Raw genomic sequence first — 27,033 nt, forward strand, 5'->3', positions numbered from 1 at the left:
TGTGCCTAGCATGTTGCTCAAAATAGGAACAGTTGGGAAATTAGTGTTTGGACACAATTGATGAGGCTTACCGAGCGCCTCCACAGAAATTTGGGCCAGTCTAGAGGGTTGAATGTGAAGGTAAAATTGGATCTAGACCTAGGAACTGCCTGCTGCCGTTGCTGAATAGGCATAGAAAACTGTGTGTATAGTACCTTATTTCACGCCACGTTTCATATATTCCCTCGGGCAGCCAGTAACATTTTTTCTGAATTCTTAACTATGTATTGTACATTGATTGATAGATCATCTAGGGTGAACAAAATATAAACCAGAAAACTAGTAAAGAAGTAGTGCAGACCCAAATTCAGTGAAGGCAATGATCTAGGTACAAAGGGGCTGAATGTGGGGGGCAGGTTAAGTCTAGCCCACAGTCTATACCTGTCTGTGCCATTTAAGGTAATCTAAATGGAGAGAGAGAAGTGGAATGAATAATATTAGGGCTGTCTTATAGTTCTACTCAACACGTAACTAATGAACAGAGTACCTTCCTGTGATGTTACAGTGTTTAAGTAGATTGACTCTATTCCTTATGGTTTGGTTAAGAGAGACAGCGTGTAAACTTACGGTCTCTCTTTGATATTACAGAAGTTGTGAAAAAATTGTGGGGCACAGAGGAAGGAGTGGTCTGTGCTCTCAGAGAAATTTATTTTCCAGGACAGACCTCTGAAAAAGATAATGCTCTCTCTGGGCCTTTAAAGTCACAGCTTCTTAATATTCCAGAGCTTTGCTGTCCAGTAGAACTTCCTGTGATAATAGAAATGTTCTGCACCTGTTTTTTTCAATACAATGGTTGCTAGCCCATGTGAGCACTTAAAATGTAGCGAGTGCCACAGAGGTGCTGTGTTTTTAACTTAATTTTAATTAGTATTAATCTAACTAGCGTATGTGGCCAGTGACTGCTGCATTGGATAACATGGTTTCAGAGTGTACTGAAATGAAGTAGTAATGAGAAATTTGCTTTTCAAACCCTAGAAATTTTAAATTTGGAGGAGGTCGTATATGTATCTGAGTAACCTATGTCCCTGTGTGTGGGGGGTGTGTGTGTGTGTGTGTGTGTAAGTGTAAACTCATGATTGTACCTTGAACCATGGGATGAAACTGGAGGTCACAATTGCCTCCAGTGGCCGTGAACAGGAGAGAGTGGAAGAAGGGATTTGGGCAGTTGCTGTTTCTGTAGGTTTTTGTATGAGGAATTGTAACAGGTGTCATTATTCAACTATTTCCATGAAAAGTCTTATGTGGGATGAAATAAGGATGAACAGGAGAAAATCACAAAAGAGATCCTCCTTATAGGGAAATAAAAGCATAGAAAGGTGTGTACTGCTTGTTTGGAAGGGAGATGCAGTTATGGAAGAGAAAAGACAGCTGAAGTTAGTGAATTGAAGAACTAGTCTGTGTGGAGGTACAACACAAAGAGAGAAAACAGAACCTTTTCCTATGTGAGGGAGACGAGCCAGCTGTAGGCTGTGGTGAGCCAAGGAGAGGAAGATTCTCGATACAAGTTGCACCTGCTTATTCTCTGCCCCCCCCCCACCTGTCCTGGCAGCGGAGCTGCAACTTCGTGGTGACATGAGAAACATTGCGTGCAGTGGCCTAAGTGTTAGAGGGAACCATACACGTTTGGCTACTTTTTGGGGGAAGGACTGGGTGGGAGTGTGGTAGAGGTTTGTATGACACAAATAGAGTATAGAGGGAAGGGATCTGAATTACAATAAGGATTAGTCCGAGTTTGGGTGTTGGGAGAACTTCTGAAGGGGGTACATATCTCTTGTTTTTGCCACTGACTTTGGCAAGATCCGCAAATGTATCAAATTATGTAACTGTAAATTTGTGTTGTCTTGTCTTTCTTGTGCCTGTGTCACCACCCGGAAGACACCTTGGCATGAGAAACAGGAGGGGGAGCTCTAGCTCTCCCGAGGCCCCTCTCCGTTGGCCTGGATTCAGTCATTAATCAGCCTGCTGTTTCCATTGCACTCCTTGCCCTAAAAATTGCCCAGAAGATAGGGTCCACCCAGAGAGGCTAGTGGGAATTGAGTAGGAAGTTAACACATAGAAGGTAAACTTTAAAAGCGTATTCAGAGTGCATTCTGGTTAGTTCTAAACATTTACTAGTTTTGATCATTTGCTGAAAAATTTTCTTTGGGGATATATTTAGGATCAGTGTAAATGAAAGCAAAGCTTGGGGTTTTATTGGATGGTGAGTCAGAGACTGAACCAAAGCTAGAGCATAGAGCTGACTATGTTAAAAGGACTAGTATCCTTTACAGAAGCCGTGCAGTAATAAAACGGCTGTAGGATTCTATCATCACATACAGCAGCATTCTTCATGTCTTGTTCTCACCTTTGTGAAGCCCTTTGTGTTGGAAGGAAGTGTTGTGGAATCTTAGTGGTTTTGTTTTTCTTAAGCAGTTTTACTTCTATTGTGAAGGGTGGTTTTTTATTTCAGAGGATTCCTTGTGTTTAGCAGCTTCATTTAATATTTTGTGAATCTATTGTGTGATTTTTCTAGGTCAGAGATTTTCAACCTTTTTCATCTCATGGCACATAAGCTAATTACTAAAATTATGTGACACACCAAAAAAATGTATTTTTTTTGCTGATCTGACCAAAAAATAGGTATAATTTTTCACACTGGATGGCTATTGTTGTGTTGGCTGTTGTCATTTTTTTATTTGATGATCTAAAGGAATGGAGGTCAGTGCCCCTGACTAAATAGTCAGGTTGCACGTTTTAAACATTCTTGCCGCACATGGGTTGAAAATTGCTGTTCTAGATTGTTTCATGGTAACGTGTCTTCTTTGTTTAGCACCTAGCATCTCTCCTGCTCCATAATAAGTTTGCCACAGAATTTGTTGCACATGGTGGAGTACAGAAATTACTGGAAATTCCTCGTCCCTCTATGGCTGCAACTGGTGTGTCCATGTGCTTGTATTACCTGTCCTATAACCAGGATGCCATGGAAAGAGTAAGTCCAGTCCATTCAGGTGGATGGGATGGGGTGGGGTGGGGGACAGTCTAGCATATTCATAGAACAACTTTTGGATAAGAAAGAAATAAGTAGTTGGAATAAATTTTTTAAAATTTTACTTATTGATTTGAGAGAGAGAGAAGCATCAATTTGTGGTTCCACTTACTGTGCATTCATTGGTTGCTTCTTGTATGAGCCCTGACCAGAGACTGAACTCATGTGCTTTAGAAATCCTTGTCTGCCCACAGAGTGTGTGTGAACGAGTCGGTGAGCGAATGGGTGCTGCACTTGTGGACTTGAGTATCAGAGGCTCAGCTGCCACCCTGGGCACGGCCCTTACCTCTCTGAGCCTCTTCCTCATCTATTAAGTGGGAGTCCTCATACCTGTGTAACAGCATTGTGAGCATTAAAGGGTGTAAATATTTGCAAAATTTTGTAGTCGGTAAGTATAGGTCGAATTTAAATATTTATCTAAATGTAGGCTGTTTTTAGGTTTGGAATAGGTTGTTATAAAACTTCATCTGTAAATTAAGCTTTAAACTCAGAATGACTTGACCAGGAATGATCATTGTGCAAAAGTCTAATAACATTGGTGAAGTTTTCAAAGATTTACTTGCTCAAAAAATTTAAAAATTGTTTTATTTTTGTGTTTTTCAGGTTTGCATGCATCCCCACAATGTTCTGTCTGATGTGGTGAACTATACCCTGTGGCTGATGGAGTGCTCTCATGCCTCAGGATGTTGCCATGCTACCATGTTTTTCTCTATCTGCTTCTCCTTCCGGGCTGTGCTGGAGCTCTTTGACCGCTACGATGGTCTTCGTCGACTGGTGAACTTGGTGAGGTTCTTTAGTGGCTTTTCTTTGCAAAGTGTAGGGGTCCTGTCAGTCTCGACTGCCCTTCAACAGCACTGAGGGAAGGAATCTTCTCCCTGGAGGAAGTTTGCCATCTTTCTTTATAGATGAAGTCTTTTTTCTCCCCTTTAGTCACAGGTTTCTTTTCCTCTTAAGTGTTTAGAGGACTCTGTGCTGTTATAGACATGCCTTGAATTTAATCTTATAGGGGGAATTGCGGTTTATAGTCTTGATCTTTCTAAAATTAAAAGGTTTTGTGCCTGTATGTCTTTAAACAGGATTGAAAGCTATGTACTTTTCCACTATGGGTTTAGAGTTTTGCTTTCATATGGCTACTCTGAGCAGATATGGACAGATGTACTTTGTTATTTGTCAGTCTTGTTGAACATAAAAGTTTACTGAAAATTTTTTCCTCTTCTTAGTTTTCTCTTTGTTGTCACACCTTCCTCCCCTTGACTTGGTTCCATTCTTTTGCTTCTTTCTTAATAGATCAGTACTTTGGAGATTCTAAATTTGGAAGATCAGGGTGCACTTCTGAGTGATGATGAAATATTCGCTAGCCGCCAGACTGGGAAGCATACCTGCATGGCCTTGCGCAAGTACTTTGAGGCTCACCTGGCCATTAAATTGGAACAAGTGAAGCAGTCACTTCAGAGGACTGAGGGTGGCATTCTTGTGCATCCTCAACCCCCGTACAAGGTGAGAGGACCCTACTTAAAAGGGACCGTTAGCACACGCTGTGGGGATTGTGGGCCTGAAACTTCAGATCAGTGGAGTCATTGCAGGATGTACATTGTTGGGTTATGTTTGTTCTTTGTGGAGGCAGAATACCTGAAAATGGGTGCAGCGGGTGGACCTCCAGGATTCATTTTGCTCCCAGTTGTGAATTGCTACTTCTCTGGGTACTAGAACTAAAACATGAACTGAAGTGTGTGCGCAAGGAATGTCTTTTATGAAAAGTGCTAGGTGTCCCACTTCCTGTGTGACATTTCTTTTCTGAAAGGGTGCGTCTATGACTCCACTTCTTTGTTATTTTTGGACTTGATGTGTTTGGGATGAAGATTAGTATCTGTATGTTTTAAAAATCTCAAGTTGAAAAGAAACCCATTATTTTACATGGTGCTTCTTTTTCTTAAGCTGTGAAAATACACACTAACAGATTGAACATTGTTACCTTTTGGACAACATGTATTGTGAGTCCAGTTATAAATGAAAAATTAAACATTTATTTTTTTACATGTGGGCTATTGACTGAAGGATTGTGGAATTTGAAAGCTATATTACTTAGCTTTATTGTTAAAACCTGTTGGCCACTGATTGAGCTGTGCTGGAGAGAAGGTAGCAGGCAAATGATCAAGTTCTTTACTAACATGTCTCTCTCCTCATAGGCATGTTCCTATACTCATGAACAGATTGTGGAAATGATGGAGTTTTTGATAGAGTATGGCCCAGCACAGCTCTACTGGGAACCCGCGGAAGTCTTCCTCAAGCTTTCTTGTGTCCAGCTCCTGTTGCAGCTTATTTCTATTGCCTGCAATTGGAAGACCTATTATGCAAGGTGGGGTCAGAGAGAGGTTTCAAAGGAAATTAGATTCTGCTTTCTGCTGAAGTTGATGTTGGTTTTCACATAGTGTACGCTTAACGAACATTTGGTGAATGGAATTGAAATTTTGGGCTCAAATTTTGATTTTCACAATTCAGTTCAGAGCAGAGCAGGACAGGGCTCAGGACAGCTGATAGAGCCAGGAGGTTGGGTGTGTAGGAGGGGGATGGAAGAAGAATTAAAACTGTATTTTGGTAAAGATGGAGTCTGAAGAGAAAATGAAATAGTTTGTATACATAGTGGTTCTTGACTTTCCCCATCCATCCACTGCCGTAAAAACGAGGCTTATTTACGGTGCATAGAGCTTGTTTGCTAAATCCCAGGATAGTAAATCTAGGGGATACTTTTGGGGCGTCCACTTTCATACTTTTTGATCTTAGGACCACTTTCCCATATTAAAAATTATTGAGAACCCCAAAGAGCTTTTGTTTTTGTGTTATAGCTAGTGATATTTACCATATTAGAAATTAAAACTGAGAAAATGTGAAAATATTTATTTATGAATTTATTTAAAAATAATATGAACGCATTGCATGTTAGCATTTTTTATGAAAAATTTTGAAAATAAAACCAAATGATTTCAGCATGTTTTAAAATGTCTGGCCTAATCTCTCATATTTCCTTTTATATTCAGTTTTTTGTGACATCACATGACATAGCCTCTGGATAGCTCCATATACACTTGGGAGAGAGCGAGACGTCTCGGGCAGGGAAATAACATCTTACTGTTATTATGAAAACAGTTTTTATATCACAGGACCTTCTGAGAGGGTCTCAGAGACCCCCAGGGGTTCCCTGACCACACTTTGAGAACCACTGTTCAGGGGCATTAAAGTAGGTCGTTATATTTACTTTTGAGAATTTTGTTTAAAGGGTGATGAAAGCTCAAAAGGTAATGAGGAAGGTTATAAATACATTTTAGATTGGTACATCCTTATATGGATTATTAAGAAAATATAAATATGTTTGGAATATGTCCTTTAAAAGTTTACTTCTAAAAATAAAATTAAGTACTTGTTTCTGCTTCGAATATATGAAGCCTATATAAAGAGAGGAAATTATTTTTAGCCACTGTTAATGTCTTCACAATTTTCTCTGAGGTATGTATTTGTACATAATTAACGTTATAGTAGTTAATGATATTCATCTTTTTATGAAGTATTTAAAAATACAGAAAGTACAGAGAACAGCATGGCTGCTCTGTGCCCAGCGTCGGCTGTTGCTGTTTGCTCCTCTCTCGGCTCCTTCACGCTGCCTGCCCCCCAGCGTGACCAGCCTTCTTAATTTGTAGCACACTCCGCGCTGTGTGTACACTGTACATGCGTGTGTGCACTGAACAGCGCAGTCCTCCTGTGTGTTGTAGTTACATAAAGACTATCCTGTATGCATCTTCTGCAGATTTTTTTCCTCTCATAAGGTTTAGACATGTTGATATTTATTTGAACTCTTGTATTTCTATCTAAAGTTTATTCTGTTGATGGGTATTTTATGTTTTGTCGTGGGTTTTTATTTTTATTTTGCTTTCAAATGAGTGGTACCACAAGCCTCCTTTTGGAGCCTAGAGGATGTGAGGTATACTGATGGGCTGTAGGGCATCTGCTTTCCACCGGTGCTGGACGTTGCCCGAGGGCTTGGAAAAGGACCTTGCCGTTTTCTGATCCCATCAGCAGTAGATGGAGTTTTCCTTTCTGTACCTTCTTGCCAGTGCTTCGTATGTCACATTTCACACTGTCTCTCATGTTTTCTGTGTCATTAATGTTGTATTCTGAGCCTTTCCCTTGTCCTTTAGTAGAGTTCTTTGAAAACAGCTCAGCGTGTGAACGCATCGTAACATGTGTATGCCATTCCCGTTGTCCAGGAAGATTTTCTGATCTTTTTTTTTTTTAACTCCTCACCAGCAGATATTTTCCCACTGCTTTTCAGAGAGAGTGGAAGGAGGGAGGGAGAGAGAGAGAGAGAGAGAGAGAGAGAAAGAAACATGGATTGGTTGCCTCCTGCACAAACCCCGACCAGGGGCAGGGATGGAGCCTACAACCTGGGTACGTGCCCTTGGCTGGAATCGAGCTTGAGACCCTTCAGTTCGTGGGCCAGTGCTCTAACCACACCTACCAAGGCAGATTTTCTAATTCTTTTGCTATTCTTTGTAATAATGTGATAATGGCCTGGCCGGGCGTGGCTCAGTGGTTAAGCGTCGACCTGGGATCCAGGCGATCAGGGTTTGATTCCCGGTCAGGGCACATGCCCGGGTTGCGGGCTTGATCAATGACTCTCTCATCATTGATGTTTCTCTCTCTCTCTCTCCCCCTCTCCTTTCCTCTCTGAAATCAATAAAGATATATTTAAAAAAAAAAAAAGTGTGATAATGGACATCTTAATACATAAACTCTTGTTTGTATGTCTGATTATTTCCTTAGGACAGATTCCAGGAAGTGAAATTCCTGGGCCAAAGGTTATGAACATTTTAAGAATTTTGTTTCAGATTTCCAGATTATTTTTTAAATATCTTTATTGATTTCAGAGAGAGGAAGGGAGAGAGAGATAGAAACATCAATGAGGAGAAAGAATCATTGACCGGCTGCCTCCTGCATGCCCCTAACTGGGGATTGAGCCCACAACCCAGGCACGTGCCCCGACCCGGAATCGAACCACCATCTCCTGGACCCTAGGCTGATGCTCAACCGCAGAGCCATGCCTGGCCGGGCTCCAGATTATTTTTTAAAAAGAGTGTCCTAATTTCTCCCCCAGCCAGAAGTTTGAGAGCATGCATCTCCACATTGTTACTAGTATTGGGGATTGTCCTTTGTTTCTAATCTTAGCAGTTTGATAGGTGAAAATTCTATCCCTGTGTTTTTTGCAAGCTATGTCACAGTGACTTATGAACCCTCCTGCTGTTATGGTTAGGGACAAGCCACACAAGCAGTAGTTCTGACCCATTCTCTCCCCCTCTTCCTCTTTTTTTTAACTGTTGTTTCTTGTGGCTGGATCCTATTTCCTTTTGACTAACTATTCTTCTTGTCCAGGAATGACACTGTGCGCTTTGCCTTGGATGTCCTGGCTATTCTCACTGTTGTGCCAAAAATCCAGCTCCAGTTGGCAGAATCAGTGGATGTGCTAGATGAGGCTGGCTCCACCGTCTCTACCGTAGGTAGGTTGTACCTTGCCGTTTTTGTTATTGGTTGGTCTGGATTTGTTTTCCTTTGCTATTCTGGTTGTGGTTCCTTACCTGACCTAAGTAGTAAGGAAGGGAGGTAGTGGAAGAGGGTACTTTGTTTGTTCCTTCTGAGTCATGCCATACAGCTTCACTTGATGGAGTCCTGTCAGTGAACTCGGGCGTTGGGTGGTGCAGGCATTTCTTTCTTTTTTTTTTTTTTTTTAATATATATCTTTATTGATCTCAGAGAGAGGAAGGGAGAGAGAGAGGTAGAAACATCAATGATGAGAGAGTCATTGATCCGCTAGCCCGCAACCGGGGCATGTGCCCTGACCGGGAATCGAACCCCGACTGCCTGGATCCCAGGCCGATGCTCAACCGCTGAGCCACGCCCGGCCAGGCATGGTACAGGCATTTCTGATGTATGGTTTGTGTGCATTCCCCAAAACCTTGCACTCTGCAGAGCCTCGTGCTGAAAATAAGGTGTGTAGGAAAAGTGGGTGGGGCAGATAGTAAAAAACTTCTGTAGCCTTGTAATCTAAGCCCTAATAAAATCAGTAATTGGCAGGCAGCTCAGGATAATAGAAGCTGTCATACACAACAAAAGAAAAATGCACTGTTTGAAAATGCTACACTTGAGAGCAGGGCTGATGAGAGCTGCTGCTAAGGTGAGCATGGAAAGCAGTGTGTCTGGCTGTGGGCTCTCGGGTGCACCACTTGGGGAGGAAGCTCAAGGCACAGCCGCTTGTTTTTAACTTTCCTCATATAGCAGAAAGGCTCCTGCTGCCAGGCAGAGGGTTTTTTCTTTCCTGCTGAAGGTTTTAATTTAGTCCCATTATTTTTGCTCTTCTTACCTAGGAAAACTTGCACATTAACTTAGTGACCTCCAAATACTACTGACATCATTCCCCTGTTTAACAGCTGCACATGAGCTATTGTATCCTAAAGGTACATTGCAGCAGAACTGATTGTATTTTACACAAACAATTCCATGCACATTTTCTAAAAAGTGTGGTAGTTTAAGTGGAATAAAATGAATAGAACTTTAAATTTTGACTCTGAAACAGCCATTGAAGTTCTCCATGGGTTTTATGAGAGAGAATATAAAATGTTTTGTTTCTCCCCTTCCACTTAGGTATCAGCATTATTTTGGGAGTGGCTGAGGGTGAGTTCTTTATCCATGATGCTGAAATTCAGAAGTCAGCACTACAGATTATCATAAACTGTGTGTGTGGCCCAGATAACCGAATTTCCAGTATTGGCAAGTTTATCTCTGGAACTCCTCGGAGGAAGCTGCCGCAGACTCCCAAAAGTAGCGAGCACACCCTGGCCAAGATGTGGAATGTGGTCCAGTCCAACAATGGTATCAAGGTGCTCCTGTCCTTACTGTCCATCAAGATGCCCATCACAGATGCAGACCAGATCCGGGCCCTGGCTTGTAAGGCCCTGGTGGGCCTGTCTCGAAGCAGCACTGTCCGGCAGATCATCAGCAAGCTGCCCCTTTTCAGCAGCTGCCAGATCCAGCAGCTGATGAAGGAACCTGTGCTGCAGGACAAGCGCAGTGACCATGTCAAGTTCTGCAAGTACGCTGCCGAGCTCATTGAACGGGTGTCAGGAAAGCCGCTTCTCATTGGTACTGACGTGTCCCTGGCACGGCTGCAGAAAGCAGATGTTGTTGCCCAGTCAAGGATCTCCTTCCCTGAGAAAGAGCTGCTTCTGTTGATACGAAACCATCTGATTTCTAAAGGGCTTGGGGAGACAGCAACTGTGCTGACGAAAGAGGCTGACCTGCCCATGACGGCTGCCTCCCATTCTTCTGCCTTCACCCCAGTCACTGCTGCTGCTTCTCCTGTCTCTCTTCCCCGAACCCCTCGTATTGCTAACGGCATCGCAACTCGACTGGGCAGCCATGTGACTGTGGGTGCCACTGCTCCTCCTGCCCCCACTGCCCATCCTCAGCCACGGCCACCCCAGGGTTCGCTAGCTCTGCCTGGCCCGTCTTATGCGGGCAACTCCCCTTTGATTGGTAGGATCAGTTTTATCAGAGAGAGACCGTCACCCTGCAATGGCAGGAAAATCAGAGTGTTGCGGCAGAAGTCGGACCATGGCGCCTACAGCCAAAGCCCAGCCATAAAAAAGCAACTGGACAGACATCTTCCTTCCCCACCTACACTGGACAGTATCATCACAGAGTATCTTAGAGAGCAGCATGCACGCTGCAAGAACCCAGTGGCCACCTGCCCACCTTTCTCTCTCTTTACTCCTCATCAGTGTCCTGAGCCAAAACAGAGGCGGCAGGCGCCAATAAACTTTACCTCCAGGCTGAATCGCAGAGCATCGTTTCCAAAGTATGGTGGGGTGGATGGCGGATGCTTTGACAGGCACCTTATCTTTAGCAGGTAAGGAGAGGCCCCCTCACTCCCTGGGAATTGGAATGATTGGGGCCATATCAGCATCAAGTGATTAGTCCAGAAAATCCTTTATTGTCCTGAAATACCAGAGATTTATGTGAATCGAGCAGTGTGACTGTACCCCCTTTCGTCAACCATGGGTTCCTTGTGTGATTGTTGGCAACATACTGATAGAATACTGTGTGTTCTTGTTACGACGAGTGTGTTTTCTAGAACCCATGGAACATGCTGTCTCTAGGCTCCCCAGCTTGTTTCTGTGCTGGCCCAGGTTGTCTCCTGTTTTGGTTCTTTATAAATCTTAGGTAAAGGTCATGGGGTTACAGGTTTCAAACTTGGGAATTTTAGTTATTGTCTAAACTTGTGGGTGGAGAGCCTTTTTTCATTTAAGGTGAAAATGAACTACTAAAGGTCATGTGCTGTGTTGGAAGAACGTTTGAGACATAAATGCTCTATGTTTTCTTTCATCCTTCTAGCAAAGTTTTCTTTTTCTGAGTCCCTGCACATTCTTTGTCTCTGATTCTCTCTCTCGTTGGCTCAGGTTTCGCCCTATCTCAGTGTTCCGGGAAGCCAATGAGGATGAGAGCGGCTTCACCTGCTGTGCGTTCTCAGCACGGGAGCGGTTCCTGATGCTCGGCACCTGCACAGGGCAGCTGAAGCTCTACAATGTGTTTAGTGGGCAGGAGGAGGCCAGCTATAACTGTCACAACTCGGCCATCACGCACCTCGAACCTTCCAGGGTAAGGGTCCCCTCCTACGTTGTTCTCAGTCATTTTTCTAAGATGGGTTGGTGAATTTTGGCCCCGTTGGGTGGCTGGCTGCCTGTATTTGTACATAAAGTTTTATTGGAACATAGCCATGCTCATAGTTTATGTGTTGTCTGTGGCTGCTTCTGTGCTTCAATGGCAGAGTTGAGTAGCTGCAACCATATGGCCTACAGAGCATAATGTATTTACCTGGCCTTCTAAGTATTTATCTGGCCTGTTCTAACACCTAGAGGTAATCTGTCTGTCTATCTGTGTATATATACATATATGTGTGCATATATATCTATAGGTATTTTAAGTTGTCTCAGTTGGAAACTGAGATTACCAACTATGAACATAAGAATTTTATTTTTATGTAAGAAATCCCGAAGTCCTGTGAAGTTTTAGGAAAATAAGCATTGTGTGATTCTAGTGGGCCATAGTTTATCAGTACAGCTTTGTGATGGAATTGACACCTTTGCTATTCTGTCAGGACTGTTCAGATGACAGGGACAGTTTTTCTAATTTTAGAGGGAAGGGGGAGTAAACTCACCCTTTACTTAGTTTTCTTTCTAAAAGACCTTTAAGAGTCCTAGCTTGGAAGTCTAACAAATGTTTTCAATTGACTGATGTTTCAAAAACGAGGAATGTGGCCAAATATTAAGAAATGAGGAATCTCTTGATACCTTCCCACGTTGCTTCCCCTCCACCTTTGGAGCTGTTGCATTCTGTGCTACTCGTTCAAGAGGATTGAGTGTTATCTTAAACTTAGCTAGTTTTTAGTACACTGCAAGGGCATGTACCTAAATCCTAGCAGCTTCTGACCTTTTCTTGGTTCCTGTGAGTTTTTCTTTATAATTCCACAGTACTTTTTTAAGATTGCATTTCAGACTCCTACTGGCAGGTAGTGAAACCCACCTTGGGCCTCCTTCTTTCAGGACGGGTCCTTGCTGCTGACGTCTGCTACTTGGAGCCAGCCTCTGTCTGCACTTTGGGGAATGAAATCAGTGTTTGATATGAAGTATGTATCTACGTGTACAACCTAGCCTCTGTGTTTCAGTTTACCTAATACCCCCTTCATCTGATCCTTAGACTCAGAGCCTTTTGGAAAAGAGAAAGGTTGAGAATTTTTGCGTCTCTCTCTTCCTCATCTGTGGCTCATGTTTAATAAGATAAGGCTTTATCTTTCTTAATTCCTAGACATGCTGACTAGGAATATACATTCCCATCCCAGCAGGACCTTTGCTGACCCACACGGCACGTGTTTATTTTTCACATGCACACGTGACAGCTGCACTCAGCTGGGGCAAAGTTCACAGGCAGGTGTGCCTTATTAGCCATTTCTTTAATCAAGTAATTCCCATAAATTATTTTGGATCTCCTTGGATGAAGGGAATTTTCTTTTTAATCTTAAGTGTACGATATTTTCCTCTTTGGGAGCTGAGAATCTGCAGGTGAGTGTGGTTGGGCGTGAGCCTGAGGCTCACCTTTATTTTCAGTCTGTTGAGTATGTCCTGAGGGCATCACTCGAGCACCTGTTTGTCCGCAGGCATTCCTTCACCGAAGATCACTATGTTGAGTTCAGTAAGCACTCACAGGACCGCGTCATAGGCACGAAAGGAGACATAGCCCACGTAAGTACTGGATCCTCTGCTTTCAGACTCTATGCCTGTCTGTTCATACTGAATCTTCTGGACTGACTGAGGACTTAGGCCCCGTGAGCAACTAGAGGTTGCTCAGCAGTACTGCTTCTGGCTAGAGCCTAGTTCTAAGCTATCTGGGAAAAATGTAAAAGGAACAAACAGGAACTTAATCTGGCAGTTTGAGAAAGATGTCATTAGCATAGCAGGTATTTTAAAATACTAAGTTTTAGATGAAATAAAGTCCTTGCTTTTGTGGACCCTCAATGGGAGACAATAAATAAAGAAGCAAATATGTGGTGTGTCAGGTGGTAAGAGCTGATGCAGAGCAGAAAGCAGGTAAGAGGTCGAGCACTTGCTAGTGGTGTGGGGTACTTGTGCTTCATCTGGGTAGTTGGTGTCCTGACTGGATAATGCTTAAGCAGCCTCACGGAGGAGGTGTGGGTGTCATGCAGGTATCTGGGGGAAGAGTGTCCTGTGAGGGGATCACAAGGGAGTCAGCTCTTGGGAGGAAGGAGGGAGAGGAGAGGAAGAGCTGAGGTCAGTGGGGGCATGTTGTGTAGTATCTTGTAGCCTGTTACGACTTTTGTCTTTACTTCTGAGTGAGGTGACACTGGAGGGTGAGCAGAGGACACATGATTGGATTTAAAGTTCCTAAGTGTGTGAGTCTGGTTTCTGTGAGAGCAGTAAGAGCAGGCTTTCCAGTTAGGAGGCTGTTGTGCCAGTCTACCTGTGAGTGCTGCCGTGGGGCTGAGCCCAGGTGCTCATGGTGTGGAGGCACTGACAGATGATGGAGCTGGGCCCTGGGTTTTGGACACATGAAGTTTGTTATTCTGTTAGGCATTCAAGTAGGGAATGGCCAGTTGAATATACAAGTTGGGCGTTGAGGAGAGAGTTCCGGAGTGGGAGATGCAGATACAGGAATTGTCCACATGCTGATAGTATCTAGAGCCATGAACCTGGATGAGATCACTGAGTAAGCTAGAGGAGAGAAGAGCTGGGGGCCAGAGTCCTGGCTTGTTCCAATATTTAGAAGTTGCTAAGTGAGGACCTTGGGAAGGAGACCAAAGAGTGGCTAGTAAAGCAGCAGGATACCCCAGGAAAAAGGTGTGCCCTAGAAGACAAAGGAAGACTCTTAAGGAAGGACTGATCAGCTGGGTCAGAAACTGCTGATGAGCTAGCTGCCTAAGATGAAAATTGAGAAGTAACCTTTGATTTAACAACATGGAGGTCTTGTTAACTGTGTCAGGAGCTAGTTTCGTCTAAGTTTCCATGGGCTAGAAATCTGATTCAAGTGGGTTCATGGGAGAACACAGGAGAGCAGTGGGTGGCACTGGGAATAGACAAGTTTTTTGAAGGTTTTGCTGAAAACAAAGAGAAGTGGGTAGTAGCTTGAGGTGAGGGGTATGGGGTGATGAAGGGGATTTCTCCCAAACTTCTGAAAATGTTAAAATATATAGAAGAGTTGGAAGAATAGTACATATACCTACCACCTAGATTATCAGTTTAATAATTTGCCATATTTTCTTTCTGTGTAAATGTGTGTGTGTTTCTGAATCATTTGAAAGTAAGTTGCAAACATCATGACTTTTATCCTTGTCTTGTAGCAAGTATATCCCCACAGTAAGGACATTTTTACATAATACACTCTATCATGTTTAAGGAAGTTTACAGTAATTCCCAAATGTCACCTAGTATCCATTCCATACCCAGTTTTTCTGATTGTTCCTGCTATGTTTGGTTTCAAATGTTTTTTGTTTTTTTTGAACCAGGATCCAGCCAAGATTCACACATTGCATTTGGTTGTTATGTCTCACTAATGTTTTAAAGCCAAGAATCATTTCTCCAGTTTTCATGACATTCACTTTTGAAGAGACCAGGCTAGTTGTCTTGTCCCATGACCTGGATTTGTTTGTGTCCTTGTGATGTCTCCTTATTTGTTCCTATATTAAAGGAGGGTTTTAAAAGGTTGGAACTATTACAGCTGATGGGACAGCTGGTCTCTGCATGGGCTGCACAGTGTAGACTTCGGAACTTTCAGTATTGTAGGGCTAAGGCACGTACATCAGGAGATTGTAAGGAGAAGGGTATTTCGTTAATGCCTTTTTTCAAAAAGTAACCCATGTGCGTATTCTGTGGATAATTACTGGTTAATCCACATGGAGAATTCCTCAGTTTCAGTCTCAGAAACGTTCTGTTTCTTGAAAGGGGGCAGGTAGAAGAGGGTGTTCTTTCCCTGTTGCTGTCACACTTCTCGTTTTCGTACGTGTGAACACTCTTCGAACCGTGACTGGGAACCGAAGCACTTAAACTTTGCTAGACGGCTGTGGTCTTCCTGTTTTCCAGTTATTGTGCAATGTTAGGGCTTTTGTAATTTTGGTGGGTTTTGGAAAGCATGGGAGAGATATTTTATACAACTTCTCTTTGAATTTGTCAATGAATGGATTGGTCTGATTTTTCTCTTCCCACCCCTTCTTCTCTAAAGATTTATGATATTCAGACTGGCAACAAGCTGTTGACTCTGTTTAACCCAGATCTTGCCAACAACTACAAGAGGAACTGTGCCACCTTTAACCCTACAGATGATCTTGTCTTAAATGATGGCGTCCTCTGGGATGTCCGCTCTGCACAGGCCATCCACAAGTTTGACAAGTTCAACATGAACATCAGTGGCGTTTTCCATCCGAACGGGCTGGAGGTCATCATTAATACTGAGATTGTATCCTTTATACCCAGGTCTTACTTCCCATTTATCTAGTTTGTGATACAGAAATGATTTATTTTTCTGTCGGTATCTGTTTAAAGTATTTACACAGGTAATAATCTGGTATCTGTCCTGTGGTTTGAGGTGTTCGTGAGCCTCCAAATGGACCTGTGTCTGGGTTGGTAATTACCAGTGACTTTCACAAGCACATTTTCTTTGTGTTGTGAAAATTCATCAGCTTTGCTGCCTTCCACTTCCCCAAGTACCAAATTGACTTTTACTGTCTTCAGAACGACTTGACTTTTGCTCTGTAGGAACCAGTTGCTAGGCATAAGAGTAAAAGGAAGTTCTGTTGAGAGGAAGGGAACTCATGTAGCTTTCCTGTGAGGGAAGAGACCGAGGAGGTTTTTAGGGACTCTAATAACATGCTTTTATCTTACCCTGATCTCATTGACTTTTAAAACATTAATACCTAGCAGGAGGGGGGAAAGTGATATTTCAGAATTTCCCCCAGGAGGTTAGATAAAAAGTTTTGTGTAAAATAGTTTTTAATAAAATTTTTCTTGACCACTCCCTTCCCAGTGGGACCTTCGCACTTTCCATCTTTTGCACACAGTCCCTGCTCTGGATCAGTGCCGCGTGGTGTTCAACCACACGGGGACGGTGATGTATGGAGGTGCGCCTCTCCCCTCCCTTCGGTGTCCCCTCTCGCTGCTTTCCGCTCACTTGGTTCATACTTCCTTTTCGGAAAGTGCTCTCAAATGTGACTTGAAAAGCACTGGAAATTGTAGCATAAAAGATAAAATGATAAACAAGTGGTGACAAAAGAAGATGAAAAATAGGTTGATTTAGGGTAAGAGGTCACTGGCTTTGAAGGTGAGTAAATCTTGTGTAGAAAGAAATTTCATGCAGCAACTTCCCATGCGTGTCATGAGCTTGGAGAGAAAGCTTCGCGTTTGTTGTCCCGCGATGCCCTCCTTGCTGGGAGCCAGTGGGAGGGCGGGCGTGCTTGCCGAGGTGGGCGGTGCACGGAGGACGCTTGTCAATAGGGACGTTTGGGTTCTAATAGCGCCTCCTGCCCGCCCTCTCCCCCCACCAGCGATGCTGCAGGCGGACGATGAGGATGACCTGATGGAGGAAAGGATGAAGAGCCCTTTTGGGTCGTCCTTCCGGACATTCAACGCAACTGACTACAAGCCTATAGGTGAGCGCGGGGGGCGGACCTCGGTCATTTGTACTTTCATGTTCCTTGTTGAGGGGCCTCCATTTTCCGGGAGGACTGTAATTTTCATGGGAAAGCAGAGGAGTTATGGGATATTTATGAACAGTCACCTTGAATTCCTGTAGAGGAGAAGCTGGTTGTAGGGTCACAGTATAGTCCAGTCCTGAGTCTCGTCCGTTGCTTTCCAGCGACCATCGATGTTAAGCGGAACATCTTTGACCTGTGCACGGACACCAAGGACTGCTACCTGGCTGTCATTGAGGTAAAGGGAGCCAGCAGAGCCCTGCTGTTTGTTGTGATATTTAGGATTCCTGGACTGCGGGAATTTTTTTCGGAGTAAGAGATATTATAAAGCTGATGGGTTCCTGATGGTAGACTATTGATACCCTCACTTGAGGGGATTTGGAAGATACACAGTATGAGAGGAGTAATAGGAAAGTGCCAGGATAAAACAGGGCGGAGAGTCTGGCCCCTGTTACCTTAGACTCACTCGTCACCCCCTTTTTAGAGGGGTCTGGATCCCTCGCCAGACAGGACAGGTTTACTCCGAGAACGGTGATACCGTGTCTACATCCCTCACTGGCTGAGCCTGTTGTCCTTGGTTTGTTCCTTCTCGTGTCCTGGGTGTAGCATTTCCAGAGTCAGTTTAAGAATTTGGGGTATTGGGGTATCTGCTAGCTCAGCCTCAGGGTCAGGGTGCTGGTCAGAGCTGAGGGCTGGGCTGTGGCTGCCTCCTGCCGCCCCCCGTGACCTGGGTGCTCTTTTAGAACCAGAGCAGCATGGACGCGCTCAACATGGACACGGTGTGCCGGCTCTACGAGGTGGGCCGGCAGCGGCTGGCGGAGGACGAGGAGGAGGAGGAGGACCAGGTGGGTGCAGCACCCGCTCGCGTGTCCCATCTCTGTCGACCTGGGGCGGGGCGGGGGGGGGGGGGGGGGACGTTCAGCTGCAGGCCCAGCCCAGGCCTGTGCCCTGAGGGGAATTAGCCACGGCTCCCGGGTCCTGGGGGCACTCACTGCTGAGCCTGGGCGGCTGCCGACACTTTGTGCAGGGGCCCTGCTCTCCTGCTCTCGCTGTGGGCTAAGGAGCAGCCCTCGCGATACCTGCTGGCACGTTCTGAAGGCGTCACGTGCCCTCAGTCACAAACTCAGAAGGGATTTTGTTAGAGCCTTAGTCAGTGCCTGATGCTCCCGCGCCTTCGCTGTGAACTGACGGGCGGGCGAGCACTTCGTGATTCTGTTCCAGAGATTTCCTCGAACTCACCCTGGGGGCGACCTCAGGATGCCCACTTTATGGCATAGCTTGTTTTCAGAGTAATAGAGCTTATAGGTACAGAGAAGATTTGATGCCTTTGAGAAGTTAAATGTTTATGAAGTGTGAGTGGATAGTATCACATCCCAGAGCGTTAGCTTCTCCTTTCAGGTGCCAGGTGCTCGCCTGCGTCACATGTCAGCGTCAGTTCCAAAACGGATCCTTCCTGTGTCTCCGGCTCAGAACCACGTTCTAAGTTTACACTCTCCAGGCCAAATTCTTTAGTTTAACTTGACTATGTATTGCTTGCCGAGTAATACAGAGTTGAAATAAATGACCAGGGCTTTACTTTCTTGCTGCAGATGTTAAAGCGGGCAGATGTCTTTTATCCAGATCTCGGGTTCATTTTCTGTTTTTTCCCACCTTTCGCTATGGTGTTGCTTAGTGCTGGTGCCCTGGGCGGGGCGGGGGACCCTTGGACGAGAGGAATCTCTGCCATAGCTCCCTCCACCCCTCCCTGCTCCTTGGTAAATCATGCTCACTGGTTCGGTCTAATGAAGTAGCTTGGTTAGTGTCCTTCCCAAACAGCTTGTTTAAGATTTAAAAGAATTGTTTAAAAGCAATAGTTTTTGAAAATGGTAATTTTAAATGCATTTTTTGGATGAAGTCTAATGCTGTGGGTGAGGGACTTGTGCTCCTCTGACAGGAGGTAGCACTGACTGAGCCAGGGTGTTTGCTTTGTCAGTGTGAGATTTAGGTGTGTGCACCCCATTGGGCTTTACAGGCTGTGAACCTCTGGTTTGTCCTGCAGAGGCTGAAGCAGGAAAAAAGACAGCTTATTTTTCTGTGGTTCTACTTAACTTGCCTTCTGAGAGGTTAAGGGGGAGGAGCGGTGGTCAGGACTCCTGACTTTGAGGCAGGAGGAGGAAGCCGCCTTGGCATGGACAGTAGGGTCAGGGCAGCAGGCTCAGGGGTGCCCCGCCGCGTGGCCTGCGCCTGTCTGTGGAGGAGCGCGCAGTCTCGCCGCCTTGGAGAAGACTCGGGGTGTGGGGTAGGTGTGCAGTGGGGTGAGTTAGCATCGCTTCTGCGTTTCTCAGGACTTGGGCACGTTTCATACACACTCACACCTTGGTCCATGGGTCATTGGGTGCATTTCATCAAAGGACAGCCATTTGAAAACTACTTTTACCCTTAAGCCCTTGGTGTTTGGATATTTGACTCAGTGGGGTAAGCTTTAGTGGGTTAAGGCCTACCTGTTGAAGCGAGTTTCCCTGATGCTGGCTCACCTGTCCTGGAGCCGTGTGTCACGTCGCTGTCCTTACTGTCTCCAGCATACTTCTCCCCGTGGTAGTTTTTTTTAAACTCATTTTCCTTTGTGTGCTTCACCTGATTTTAAAACTAGAGTCTTCATTTTCATACGAGTCATTTGCTATTTAAAGTTTTGTCCTAGTCTGGATATCTGCTCTCAGGTCTTCTCAGGTGTCCGGGTGTGACTGAAGTCACTTAGGGATGCAGGCACCTGTGACCGAGACCTTTGAATTTGCCTTTTTACCTCAGCAAAATAAACTCAGAAGCCCAGCGGCCAGCTGCCGTTTGATGAAATGGTCCAGCGTAAAGTGCCTGCATAAACGGTCATCTGTTTAAAGTCTCAGGGATGTAACGTACATACCATAAAAATGGTTGTCTTTTCCCTTATGTTTAAATAAGTTTGGAGATTAACAAGGAAGGAGCTGCACCTTTGTGTTGTAGTGTGAGCGACCCAGACTCTGCTCGTCTGCTGCCTGCCGGCACTTGATGGGCAGAGAAGCCAGTCGCTGTCCAAGCTCGTGTTCTCCACTGGGGTTCTGGTGTCTGTGTTGTTTTGAAAAATGTCTCCCCCCCTCCTTCTCCCTCCCTGTCCCTCTCTCCTTCCCCTCCCCCTCCCCCCCCTCCCTAAAAAGCAGTGGGAAAAAGATCCTCGGAAGAGAATTAAACAAAATGAGCCCAGCCCAGCTGTGGTGCCAGGGAAATGACAAAGCCAGGGGTTAGCGATTGACCATGGTTCTTAGATTTGAAAAGCCAGCTACTTTCAACTGATTATAGTTAACCTTAAATTTGTATTAAAAAGCAGGAGAGTCAGGCCCTTTCTCCCTCCCCTGCATCTGGAATCTGGGACACACTGTGCTCCCCAAGTGTGTTCCCCGAGCGGGCTCCCCGCCGGCAGCGGGCGGCAAGAGTGTGCGCTGGTCACACAGCTGCCGGAGCCTGGCCGGGGGCACCCAAAAGGCCCTTTCCCTCCTACAAAGTTTAAAATGAACGTGAATTAGATCCTGTCAGCGAGGAGAGTAGAACACAAGCACCTCGGACTCTGAAATGAGCCTGTAGCTCTTAAGTAGCGTGAACACCAGGAACAGATGTTGGGAGGAGGAAAAGCAGTTTAAACTTCGTAAAATATGACATGTTGGGCTCCGGTCGGAATTCCACTTTTGGGGAAGCTGCGCTGCTGTTCTCCCGGTTTGTCACCTTTTCCTCCTGGCAAGGCTGGCAGTTGGTATTTGAGCGGAAGGGTGACTGACTGACTGCGGGTCACACTTGGAAACACCTGTCGTCTTTGTCAAGGCAGAGGTGCTGTGCCCTCTTCTGCTTGAAGGGAAGCTGTTTAGGTGCTAGTGCTGAGTTGGCATCTGCGCAGATGCCAGAACGTGTCATTTACAAAGCCGGGCACCTAGAGCCAAGCGTTTCATTTTATGGTAGTTTTCCCACCTTTGGGAAGGTCTCTTAAGAATGAAAGGACAGTTTCTCTAGCACACGCTGTGTCTGTAACAGAAAGTGGGCTCGTGTCAGTGCTCCGCACCGAATCCGATTTGTGTGGTTCAGACCGAGTGCAGGTTACCCACAGCCTCGGCAGGAACTTGGAGCCGGAGCCCCAGGAGCTGTGTTCTCCTTGTGGGTAGGAGAGCGGTAGCTTCCCCGGGTAGCAGCTTTTGTTCCGGTGTCTCCTTGGGTTTCTCTTGGTTTGGCTGATGCAGGGAGAGAAGAGCCCTTGGGGTTGTCTGTGAGGAGCCTAGAGTGTGGACGGCAGAGGCCTCTGCAGGCGAGCTCGCCGTCCCTGGGTGAGGGCTGTGTGACCAGTCACATCACCCTCACAGTCTCGGGGGCCACGCACATGCCTGGTGCTGCCCCGCTGACGAGGCTGCTGCCCCTTGGCTGTGCTAACCTGGACCGCCGCCCTCCATGACGTTTCCTCTCTGGGCCCCGTGCTCACCCTCGCGGGCCGGCTGCTCTTTTCCAGGAAGAGGAGGAGCAGGAGGAGGAAGACGACGACGACGACGATGACACCGATGACCTGGACGACCTGGACACTGACCAGCTGCTGGAGGCGGAGCTGGAAGAGGAGGACGCCAACGAGAACGCGGGGGAGGAAGGGGACAACGACTTCTCCCCCTCCGACGAGGAGCTGGCCAACCTCCTGGAGGAGGGCGAGGATGGCGAGGACGAGGACTCCGACGCTGACGAGGAGGTGGAGCTGATCCTGGGGGACAGTAAGTCCAGGACCGGCCACGGGGCCGAGCCCGGGCAAGGTGCCTGCTCTGCCCCAGCCCAGCCCCAGTGGAAGCCGCACCAGGACTCCGTGCCCTTAGCTGTGCATTTAGCCCCCCGGCCCCATGAGCAGCCGCAGTTTCCCGTCTCTGACCCTCTGCTCTCCCGTCAGACTGTGGAGCCAGGCAGCTGTTATCCCTTAGCTTTAAAACAGGCTGGCAAGTGTCGTCCATAACGGGCGCAGTCAGTGTTCACTCTCGCGGCCGCATGGTCTCTGTTGTGGCGCGAAGGCAGCCAGAGATACGCACGAGCTCACTGGGGGCTGGTAGCGGGAGCCTCAGGGGCGGCTGAGTGCAGTTCTTCCCAGGGCGGAGCCAGCGTCTGTCCTGCTCCTCTCTCAGGTTTTGAAGGAGCAAAAGCCCTCTTGTGGAGGAGCCTTTCCTGTCTGCTTTTGCCTTCAAGGCCAGGGGCACGTGTTTTTTGGCTTCTTTTGCCCCCTCCCCCCCCATTCCAAGTTAGAAAGAAAAAGCTCCCATTTTCCCAGCAGTTTCCCATTAGGACAGGTTTCTGAAGTCATTGTCCGACCATGCTAAGGAATCCTGAGTAACCCAGCTGATGGCTCCAGGGGTCTGCTTGCTCTGCAGCTGCACTGTTTCCAGGGGACACGCTTGGCAGCGTCTCTGTGACACATCACTGCTGACAGACTCGTGCTCGGGTGGCCCTGTGCTTCCTTGTGCTGCTGGGCCTGACGGGAGTAATCCCTGTGACAGCAGCTATTTTCCGTGTAGCTAAACTGGCCAGCATTCTCTCAGCCACGGTATTACACCAAACATAGTAGCCACTAACCACGTGGACATGTGGCCATTAAAATTATAGTCATACAATCTAAAAAATTCAGTTCTTCATTTTAATGTCCATATTTCAAGTGCTCAGTAGCCTCATGTAGCTACCATATTGCACAGCACAAATACAGACGTTTTCATCACTGTGGAAACTATTGTGCTGGCCTAGGCCCGGCAGATGCCAAGTGTCTTTATAGTAGGTGTCTGGTTTTTTATAATCATTGGTGTGGTGGTAGAACGGGGGCAAGGGGGAGAGGAGACAGCTCATACATGCTTCTGGCCCTCAGGAATGAAAGCCACCAGCTTAGGGAGACTCTTCCTCACACGTCCTCCGTGGGGCTCGGAGGGAGCACCTTCTAGCTGTCCACTTGCTATTTACCAGCTTCCGCTTTTTCCATACTGGAGGTTAGGGAGATTCAATGGAGGACTTGCCTTGTCCCTAGCCATGGTCACAGAGCCGGGTAAGAGGGACTAAGGGGCAAGGGACACATGACAGTATTGATGATACAAGGGCAAGTTTTACTGAACCCTTTTGTCATCTGAATAGTGACAAGGGCACAAGTTCCATTTCCCTTCGATTATAAGTAGTAAGTTAGGCTGAAGGAGCAGCTGGTGGTGGAGCCCGACCTGAGTGTGTCACTAATTTCCCCATCCTGAATTGGAGTGTAAAGCCACTAAACTTTATTTGGCCTGTAAAACTATTGCCTCCTTTAGTCTTTACTGTTCAGTTTAGGAAACCTTTTCTTTCCTAGCCCAAGACAATCTGGAAACATTGATTCTATCAGCAACGAGAGTGTTACTTTAACTTGGTGGGAGATCTGTGATGTGGAAATGCCTAATAGAGGACAGCTGGGGGACATTTCAGCTTGGGCTCGAGAACAGAGGTGGTGAAGAGGGGCACCTGCGGCATGTACTCCATTGTTTGAGACCCTGCAGCTCCTCGCAGCAGCAGAGGGCGCAGCGCCTGTGCCCTTTGTTAGCTGGTATTTCACCTCACACTGATCCTCTAGAGCAGGAGCGCTTAGTCTTTGGGGGCTTATGGACCCTTTTAGGGTATGAAGGAAGCCACCTAGACTAGAAAACCACAGCGTGCCCCACCTAACCTTGCACACCCCTGGCTCCCAGACCCTGTGATTGATTCCCGGTGCAGAACCTGAACGCCTTGACTCTGAGGTCTCTGTTCCAGCCAGTTCTGCCCCCAAAGGCCTGTTTATTACAGAGCAACAGGCTAAATACCGCAAACTTGTGTTTACATCTACACGGCCTCTCAGGAGAGGGCCTCACCAGGTTTCCTGAACACTCAGAGGATGAGAAAGGCTGAGGAAGGTAGAGAAAGGGGCCCTGACACCTGAATGGGGGCGGGGGAGTGCCCAAGCCCTGAAGGCGCTTTCAAACCCTGCACCTGACACATGCCTCGAGACTGTGCTGTGAGCCTCACCCGGTGGCGCTTTAGTCTCAGATGCAGGGCAGAGGTGTTCAGACTCTAGGTAGCTGTACAGCTGATGGTCAGACAGGCCTCAGGTAGCTGGTCTGGCATTGGTGGCTCACAGCGGGGGTGCTCAGGTCTGCCATGGGGCCCGGGCACATGTGCTTGGCTCTGGAGAGCAGGCCCTACCCTTCCCTGCTGGCACTTCCTCCAAGTTCTGGCAGCAGGGACTGATGAGGCTGTTTGATCAGCTGTGTCAGGTGTTCTTTCCCCCGGTCCCCCTCATCAGTAGTCAGGCTGTGCTGTGCCCTTTCTGGCCCAGGAACTCTGGCATATTTTCAGGACTTCCCGAGTCACCGCCATGCTTCCCTTGGTTTTACTGTATCCACTCGTTCGCCGCCTAAAGATGTCGTGAATGAAGAGGGTTTGGGAACATGCTGCTTCCTCAGCTTTCCCAAGTGGATTCTCCACATTTGGGAAGGCTGACTGGGGCTTGTGTAGGACCAGTAGTCGTACCCTCTCCTGTGGGAACTCAAGTGCCCATGGGCATTTGCAGGACTACAGGTCGGGGTCTGCCCACTCCCCTGGGGCCCTTGTTAAAAACCATTTTGCAGCTTCTTGAGCTGAGTAATCCGAGTGGGCACCAAGGCCTTCCCCTCACCTCTTCACTCAGCAGTCGAGTCGAGTCCTGGGGAGCGACGGCCTAGGTTTCGCTCCAACTTTGGTCAGCCAGAGGCCCTGCCAGGGCCTCAGAGCTCGCCCCACTGGCCTCTAGGCGCAGTTGCCAGCACTCCTGCTGCTGCTCAGCTGGCTGCGCCCTGTAGGGCGTTCGTTCCCTGCAGATCGTATTCAGAAACTGCAGCTGCAGAGGACTGAGCCTCAGGCTGACAGCCTCTGCCTTTGTGAGCTCTTCTGAGAAGAGTGGCTGAGGAGTTAGAGGGAAGTCTCATTCCTGCTTGGGCTCAGGTCCTGGGGATCAGGTAGGCCTGTGCCCCTCCCTGAAGGACTCCAGAGGCCCAAGGGCCATGGGGCTCACCCACTGCTCCCCTCAGCCCTGCCCCTTTGCAGCCACCCAAAGCATCATGGGTAGAGACTTGAGGGGGCCTTGCCTGGTCCCTGAAGGGCCTGAAGGAGCCTGCAAGGCAGGATGGGCCTCTGGAAGGCCTGGGCGGCCCTTTGAACGGTAAGAGAGCGAGAGGTCCCAGGGGTAACCACCGTTGCCAAGAGGCATATGCTCCAGAGCCCGCTCCAAGGAGTTGGTTTGTTTTCCTCTTTCTGGAAACACAGTTGCCTCGCTCAGACCAAAATGGGTGTATATGCAGGTGCTTCCTTCCTGAAAGCTCCCCAGAAGCCCAGAGTGTAACGTGGCCTCTCCCTCTGCTTACCTTTCAGCCGACAGCTCTGACAACTCTGATCTGGAAGATGACATCATCTTATCTCTGAACGAGTGAGGAGTCGTCACCACGTGGAAGATACTTGGCAGGCGAGAACCTGAGTCAGATGGATTCAGAACACCTTCCTTCCCCTCCCAGGGCTGTGTCTTTTAAGGAACTGCATGGCCTGCACTCAGAGGACTGGCTCGGAGGGTCTCACTGGGCCCCGAGGACCCTCCTGAAGCCAACAGCCACAACAGACAACAGGGGTTAGGCCCTGGTCTGCTCCCCCCTCCTACGATGGACATATCTTTCCTCAAGGGAAAAAAAAACAAAACATGTTTCTGGGGTTATTTCACAATATATTTTCTTTGTATAATGTTCTTTACTTAAAGAACAAGAAATAGTTTTTTATAAAACTTAAAAAGAAAAAAAAAAAGCCAGGCATTTATAATTGAGGGTATGAACTTATATCCACCAGGTCCTCGTCCCACTTCATTTTCTATGGAAGAAAATGACGTCTGAAGAAGAAACAGAGGCATTTTTACATACGTATTTAAATGAAAGGAAAATCGTGGTTTCTTAAATTGATAAGGATTAAGACTATTTTATTATAAATATAATATATGATTTTTTAACCTGTTTTGTTGCCTCACAAGCTGTCAGGTTGACGTGTTTTCTCTGGGCAGAGGTGGGAGGAAGGCTCTGCTGTGCCGAGTGAACGCCTGGATTCGCCCAGCGCTGTGGCTTGGGGCAGCAAGGCCGTGTGGATATTGGTTTGTGGAGCTGAGGGAACTTAGGATATGAGTTCACTCCCTCTATTTTTCTTTGTCCTTCAGTTTTTCAAAAATCTTTTTTTTCCTTTTCTCCCCAATGTGGAAATTACAAATCAAAGGCCTTTTTCTTTAATGTAAAGTGTATTTATTTAAAAAAATACAAAATAAACTACAAGTCTGTCTTTGTTTATGGCCTTTCCCTGTCCTCTTTTACCAAATCGGGGTCTGTCCGTTTCCTTGCAGCTCTAGCCAGGCAGTAGAAGACGCCTTCCAAGAGGCAGTCCAGGATGGTGGTAAGAACACCTGCCCAAAAGCACTCTGGCGAGAAAAGTAGCTTAGTCTGTGTCTGCCCCTGCTCTGCAGCTCTCCCCCAGAGTGTCTGTGAGAGCACCTCGCAGGGGGCCACGGGAGGTGCTCAGGGCACTGTCCACTGTGGACACATCTCTGTCCCCGGGCTCTGAATCAGGAAGGCAGCTCTGGAGCACAGGTGTGGTGCAGCTAGAAAGTTAG

The 27,033-nt window shown here is 46.8% G+C and overlaps 1 protein-coding gene across 3 annotated transcripts in view; it reads left to right on the forward strand.

The window, feature by feature from the left end:
• The window catches only part of DCAF1 (DDB1 and CUL4 associated factor 1), a 37,320-nt gene extending 10,609 nt beyond the window's left edge, over positions 1–26,711 (forward strand). For 2 of the 3 annotated variants that reach the window (XM_016216888.2, XM_016216889.2), the window contains 16 exons: positions 2,849–3,007; positions 3,668–3,847; positions 4,352–4,561; positions 5,251–5,420; positions 8,486–8,610; positions 9,752–11,015; positions 11,566–11,764; positions 12,709–12,791; positions 13,320–13,404; positions 15,896–16,129; positions 16,697–16,790; positions 17,214–17,318; positions 17,525–17,598; positions 18,104–18,205; positions 21,859–22,108; positions 25,767–26,711. In XM_016216888.2, the coding sequence (XP_016072374.2) occupies positions 2,849–3,007; positions 3,668–3,847; positions 4,352–4,561; positions 5,251–5,420; positions 8,486–8,610; positions 9,752–11,015; positions 11,566–11,764; positions 12,709–12,791; positions 13,320–13,404; positions 15,896–16,129; positions 16,697–16,790; positions 17,214–17,318; positions 17,525–17,598; positions 18,104–18,205; positions 21,859–22,108; positions 25,767–25,825 (3,393 nt within the window). In that variant the 3' untranslated portion in view covers positions 25,826–26,711. The remainder of the gene's footprint in view (positions 1–2,848; positions 3,008–3,667; positions 3,848–4,351; positions 4,562–5,250; positions 5,421–8,485; positions 8,611–9,751; positions 11,016–11,565; positions 11,765–12,708; positions 12,792–13,319; positions 13,405–15,895; positions 16,130–16,696; positions 16,791–17,213; positions 17,319–17,524; positions 17,599–18,103; positions 18,206–21,858; positions 22,109–25,766) is intronic. The other variant, XM_016216890.2, reaches the window with a different exon arrangement.
• The last annotated feature ends 322 nt before the right edge of the window (positions 26,712–27,033 follow it).

Source organism: Miniopterus natalensis, chromosome 15, assembly GCF_054644295.1.
Source record: "Miniopterus natalensis isolate mMinNat1 chromosome 15, mMinNat1.hap1, whole genome shotgun sequence".
In the NCBI taxonomy this organism is placed as follows: domain Eukaryota; kingdom Metazoa; phylum Chordata; class Mammalia; order Chiroptera; family Miniopteridae; genus Miniopterus; species Miniopterus natalensis.